The sequence below is a fragment of the Geospiza fortis genome, unplaced genomic scaffold, assembly GCF_000277835.1.
Source record: "Geospiza fortis unplaced genomic scaffold, GeoFor_1.0 scaffold186, whole genome shotgun sequence".
NCBI lineage: Eukaryota > Metazoa > Chordata > Aves > Passeriformes > Thraupidae > Geospiza > Geospiza fortis.
This window is the reverse complement of record NW_005054331.1, coordinates 4,426,722-4,432,999: the sequence shown is the minus strand read 5'-3', so window position 1 is coordinate 4,432,999 and position 6,278 is coordinate 4,426,722. Positions and strand designations below refer to the sequence as shown.

Below are 6,278 nucleotides of genomic sequence, written 5' to 3'. Positions count from 1 at the left end.
ATTCCTGCTTTTGTTTTGTTTTGTTTTGTTTTGTTTATAGCTGTAATTATTTTATACTGTGCTGAAACAGAATTTGAAAAATGCTGTGCTTGATTTAGGGAATAGTTTAGTTGATCAATCAGCAATTTGGCAAAGCAAGCAGCTACACAAAAAGAAATTGGTGAGGAATTCCACACTTAAATCAATTGGAATTTATGAGTGACCTCTTCTTTTTTTTTATCCTTATATCTTTAGAATTTGTTAACCTCATTTGAAGATGCACTTTGGTATTTTCAGTGTCAGAAAAATTCTATAGGTTACATATCAGTTTAATCAATTGTCTTATTCAGCCTTAAATGCACATGTAGCTATTTAAAATTTCTCATTGGTACCTAAGAGGAAGCACTTCTTTCAATGAGCAGATAGGAGCTGCCAACTGTATTCTTCTGGTTTTATGCCACCCTTTTTTATCTCTTACTTGGATGGAGTCTTCCAAATCTAGCACCAACATATAAATATACACATAGCTGCCTAAAGCAGGATTCATAGGACAGCAAAAATTAGTTAAGAAAAGCCTGACTGATCTAGCTGTTGCAATTTAAACAATTATTACAGACCTCAGCACTTTGTCCCTCCCATGTGCCAGAGGGTACCCTCCCTAGGAGGTGTGTCAGAAGAAACTACAGGCATCTGACTCACCTTCCTCTATGTCCTCACTGGTGGTTAAAGCTACTTGCCACACTATACAGGGAAACAGGTATGGTTCTGTCTCCTCTCTCTCAGGGTCTAACAACTTTCTGCAGAAGGGTAGGGCAACTAGCTGGGGCAGATAAAAAACAACATCATAATTCTACCTATCTCCCCTGCATAGTTAGTGTTGTTAAGATTACAAAATGGTAAAAACCTTTGGCCTAGACTCACAGATAAAGCCCTACATCTACTTACTTCCTAATTTCCTGAATTTGTTTTCCATATCTTCTCTCTTGCATTCTTGTTCATCCATCCCAGCTCTCCTCCTGTTCCCCTTCTCTATCTGTAGTGCTTGTTTTGCTAAGGCTATCTCTTACTGACATCTCAAAAGCTGCCGTTATAAATTTCAAAGCAGTCAGCCAACCAGCTGCCAGTGCACAAAAAACTCCAAAATGTAGTTGATCTGAGCATGCACAGGGATCCCTAGAATATATAAGAAAGTCTCTGCACATGAACAATATATCATATACCCTTGACCTGTGGCATACAGCAAACGATGTGTGCAGTACTCAGTTCTCGCTGAGGTAGCCTTTGTTTCCCCCAGTTCATTTCATTCTATCCCCAGATTTCCTGTGTCTCATTTTATTTCCAGCATTCACTATGTACACTGGTTCCATTTACACGTGCCTTTTCTGATACTCCTCATATTCTCTACATCTGATTTGAGTTCTGCTCCCACTCCTTTTATTCCCATGTCTCTCTACACCTTCCTGTCCAGAATTAAAAAGAGAAATTTGAGAATGATCTGGTTTCATCTTCACTGGAACAGCTACCATCTTTGCTAGAACAAGCTTAAGTTTTATGTAACAGTATTACAGGAAAATAACCAGCTATCATGACTGAAAGCAATTTCATTTAAGTCCTGAACACTTTGGAGAGAGCAACCATTACAATTAAGGAAAAACCAAGATGTTTGACACCTATAGTCTTGTAACTGCAGGAGTCTCTGTGTATTTTGTGCTTTAATTTCAAATCCACTAAGTAGTTCAAATTGGCAATGATACAAAGGTTCTGAGACTCACTGATGGCATTTCTAATCAATTCAGTGAATAATGACTGCAAATTTCTATGAGCCAATTTACTTGCCATGAAGAAGCTATTCTGTATGAGACACTGAACCTGCATGAAAGAAACAGAGAAAAATAGGAGCCTCTTCCCCTGCCATTTCAGATTTCTGTTTCATAAAGGGAGAATTGTACCCCTGAATAGTACCTGAAAGGTACAAGCAGCAGAGGTGTGCACATACAAGTGACCAATTTTCATTACCTGCAGATCTTCATTGTTTTGCTCAAATTCTTTTCATCACCTTTAGTCTCGAACAAAATGTAAACAAAATATAAAAAAAAAAAGAATAAAAAAAATCTTTCTTTCACTAGGCTAGAGTTTTATAGTGATGTATTGTCCAAGGCAGAAACCTAATTTTTAGACAAAATACAGAAAATACCTCACCATTTTCTATCTGAGTATGGTAATTGACCTAGTTGAAGTAGGCTTAATATCTTTTGTTTTGAAAAGCAGGATGTCCTGTCTTTCAGAGCAGTAGTAGAGAAATAAAGGAGTGTCTAGTGTTTGTTTGCAAACCCAGGCAGAACTGTACAAAAAGAGTCTGTCTCCATGCTATTAACTTCCTTCTACAAGGACTAAGCTGACTCTTGCTGAAGTTAATGGAAAGACTTCATTTACATTAGCTGGAGGAATCTCCATCTGGGAGAAGAAAACAGTCAAGAAAAAACAAGCAATGAAACTAGATTTTCCACTTAAACAGTACTCCAAATCAAAAAAATATACACAACTGGTAGATACTTTGCATGTACAAATATCACAAATGCCAGATATAAATAAAAGCATCAATTCTGATATTCTAAAGATACTGAAATCATTATCTACATGACTGATAAATATTCTTCAAAATTTAGAGATGCAAAGTGTGAGGAAATGAGAAACAATATTTAAGTAGCATTGTGACAGGATATTGTGACGTTACATACAGGAACTAAAAGGTTTAGCAATATAAAGGAAGAAAACAGTGACAATATATCATATGTATATGTCATGTCATATATTACAAATATTTACATGCTAAAAATGATAATATAGAGATGGGAACTAAGCACAGGTAATGTGCTTAGTCTTCTAGTAATTTCTGCAGCAGCTAATCAATCTCCAAACACCTGTATAGCTATGCAAATGAAAATCTCAAGTGTAGATAATGAACACCCCACTATTTTCACTTTGATAACTCTTTCCTGCTTACCAAAAACAAGGTTTACAATAACAAATAGTAACTTTCCACAATGTGCTTATGTGAAATATAGACAGCTAAAGCAAAGTGCAACTAAAACAATGACCAGCTATCAGTTACAGAAATGGCTAGAGCTCTTCTTAGCAGAAGTATACTCATTTTTGCTTCTTTCAAGGGGTGCCTCCTTCATGTTACTACTTCCTGCTTCCTTTCATCAGAAAGGAAGGGGTTTGGTCGTCCAGTGAGGTAACAGAATTGTACTGTATTTAGCCTAGAGGCCTTGTACTAAATCCAAGTAACCTGGAAAATGCTTTATATGAATATCAGCTTGATGTAAAACAGCAAGAAACTATCTTAATTTGATTATTTTAAATGGATTGGAGTTTTGCATAGGTGGAAGACAATCATTACAGAAAGGAGTGCTACACAGACTAACATATAAATAGCTCGTGCTGTGAGGAGAACAATAGCCCTGTTTCTTTTCTCAGAGCACAGATACAATTAGTTAGAGGATATTGCATTCTTCAGAAATTTTTGGCATCCAATAGAAAAAAACAATTGCATTTCAAAACAGAATATTGTATTTGGAAATCATTTCCTCTTTTAATAACCTGCCAAGGCTTTCAGTCCTTCCCCTGCAAACGAACACATCCCTTGCAGTTTAGCACAATGCTTTCCCACACTGCTGGCTGATTGCGAGGTCGCTGACTCCTGATGCAGTGACACAGAATCTTGAGCTTGCCTCTTGGCAGGGAGATAACTGCTTTCCACATACATTGTGCTAAAAATGCATGTTTCTGTGGGGTTTCCATCTACCGCTGTGTGAACTCCACTGATTTAACTCCCATACTTTTACTGTCACAGAATAACTACATACTTTTGTTGAAGAAATGTAGAGGTGAAGCCAAAATGTTCATTTTCAAAGCAGGAAATCTCAATCCCCTGACAGCACTGAATTCCTACTGCTGGATTTAGATTCTAATGGCTGATGTAGATTTCATCAGATTGTCCAGTGGCAATAATTCATTCCATGTAACCTGGGTGTATTCCATTCTAGCTGGATTAGAGAGAAGACCTATTGCACTCACCAGCCAATCCATCTTAAAACTAGTTTAAAATATTAATCATCATGGTTAGCTAGATGGAAATATGATTGATTGCTACATAATCCACTAAATAATAAAACAAATCAATAGCTATAGTTATAAAACTAGACCCATGGGATAAATCAATCAACCCAGTACCTACATTTCAAACTTAAGTCTGTCACTCTGTCTTCCTTCTGCACTGTCTTTTGCCCAGATGTGAAAATCTTCATCTGAGGTCATGAGGTAGTGGCAGATACAAAGGCCAAATGGATATCAAGTGTTCTATCATTACAAACTCTTCCCTCTTAAAAATTCATAATTCTCCCCATTACAAGTGGAAAACCCTAAAATACTCTAATTACACTGCAGTCAGTGTTGACCCCTTATTTCTTGGGTGACTCATGCTAACTGCTCATTTTTTAAGTTTCCTCCTTTATTTGCCATAATTACTTTTCCTGTAATAACAGAAGTATCAACAGCGGACTTATGAATCAAGTAAAATGAACATATTTTACTGATATTTTTAATATATAAAAAGACGGCTTTATAAACTTCCAACCCACGTTCCCTCTGTACTTCATAGGTGGAACAGCATTTACTTGGATGTGCTGCAATAAATGGACATGCTGCACTCGTTACTGTGCTGTCTCAGAAGCTTGTTTTACAAATCATGCACATAATAAACTTGCACACTATCATTTCTAATGTTACTACGTACCCAAAATAGCCTTCAAATTGAATAAGATAAAACAAAACATACATCATCTAGTTAGCATTCAAAGATCAGGAGAACTGGTAGGTCTAGCAGGAACTGGTAGGTCTTGAGCTTTAAAGGAGATCTGTAAGGGGTATCTTTGCATTACCAGAAAGTTCAAAGCTTGAGTGTCTGCTTTCTCTGTGTTATTAAAAATCCCACAAGTTTTGCAAATGTAAGGTAGCTATCCTACATCTTGAAAACATGCAAAAATACCGTGGTAATCATGTTTAGTCTGTATAAACAGAACGTTTGTTTCTGAGTCATGTTTACTTCTTTTTATCCTAAACTGATTTCACTAGAAATTTACATCAGCATGAGCAAAGTGAATTTCTGTGCATTTAAGAAGTGGTTTCATGCTTGCACTCCTTTTTTAGGCAAGAGAAATTGACTTCTGTTTACTGGGAAACATACTTGTCTGTGTTCTGGTTTGCTTGTGCTGTTGGAAGGGTCAACAGAGCTGGAAGCAGGGGAATTTTCAGCTGGCACTGCTCCTGTGAAGGCAGCTCCCCCTTGGCCCTACTGTGGAGAAGGCCTGGCTCGAATAAGCTGCACACAGAGTTCCTCAAGATCAGGGGCTTGCTTCTGCAAATGAAAATGTACTCTAGTCTCCACCTAGACACAGCACAGTACAGACCTGCCTGCAGAACAAAGCGGTTTTGGCCTCACTCAGCATCCGCAGGAGGGTGGGGAAGCTAAGACCCATAAAACCCTGGTCTGCATGAAGATAGGAAAAGGCCCCGTGACACCAAATTTGAACTTAAAAAAGCAAGAGAGCAGGTAGGCAGCAAGGGTCAGCAGATGTCCAAAGGGAAAAAAGCAAGCCATTTTCCAAATTCTGGCCCATGTGTACCTATGTCCTGGTACTTTACGTTCAAAACCATGTCGCTAAAATCAGCTCAGATTTGGCCTTCCTGGCAGATCGTGTTCTTTGTGTGATGGAAATGTGAAAAAACAGTACAGAACAGCTGGCTTTCACCTAGCTAGCTTTCGCCTTCTAGGTCTCGTTCAGTGACACACAAAGCCTACGAAATTTAGGGCTGGAAAGGGCTGAGAAGTGAGGAAACACAGACTGGATCACTTTGAGGGGAGAAAGATTCTAAGCGCAGGAAGGCAGCTGGTTGGCGCTGTCAGAGCGATCACAAGGAGGACAAGGGCACTGATGAATGCAGGAGACAAAGGAAAGAAAACACCACAAGATATACAGAAAACATGAGCTAGAAATTGATCTAAAGAGACACCCGGCTTCCCTTAACTTCGGTTATTAACGTGCCAGCCGTAGGAAGGGGGAGCAGGGGGATACCTTAGAGATGAACTAAATCGCTCTGCAAACCCAAGTGGAAACGCTGCCAAGGAACGGGTAAAAATGAAGCGAGCAAATGCCCCTTTTCTACCCTGCCCTAGGCGAAGCGGCTCGGGGAGACCCTTCGGACGGCTAGCAAGGCCCCGGGGCGCCTTCCCGGGA

The 6,278-nt window shown here is 38.9% G+C and overlaps 1 protein-coding gene across 1 annotated transcript in view; it reads right to left on the bottom strand.

Annotated features, from left to right (window-relative positions):
- The window catches only part of CFAP54 (cilia and flagella associated protein 54), a 125,988-nt gene that overhangs the window by 118,554 nt on the left and 1,156 nt on the right, over positions 1-6,278 (bottom strand). The window contains 1 exon segment of the mRNA XM_031057539.1: positions 6,117-6,268. Within this exon segment, the coding sequence (XP_030913399.1) occupies positions 6,117-6,268 (152 nt within the window).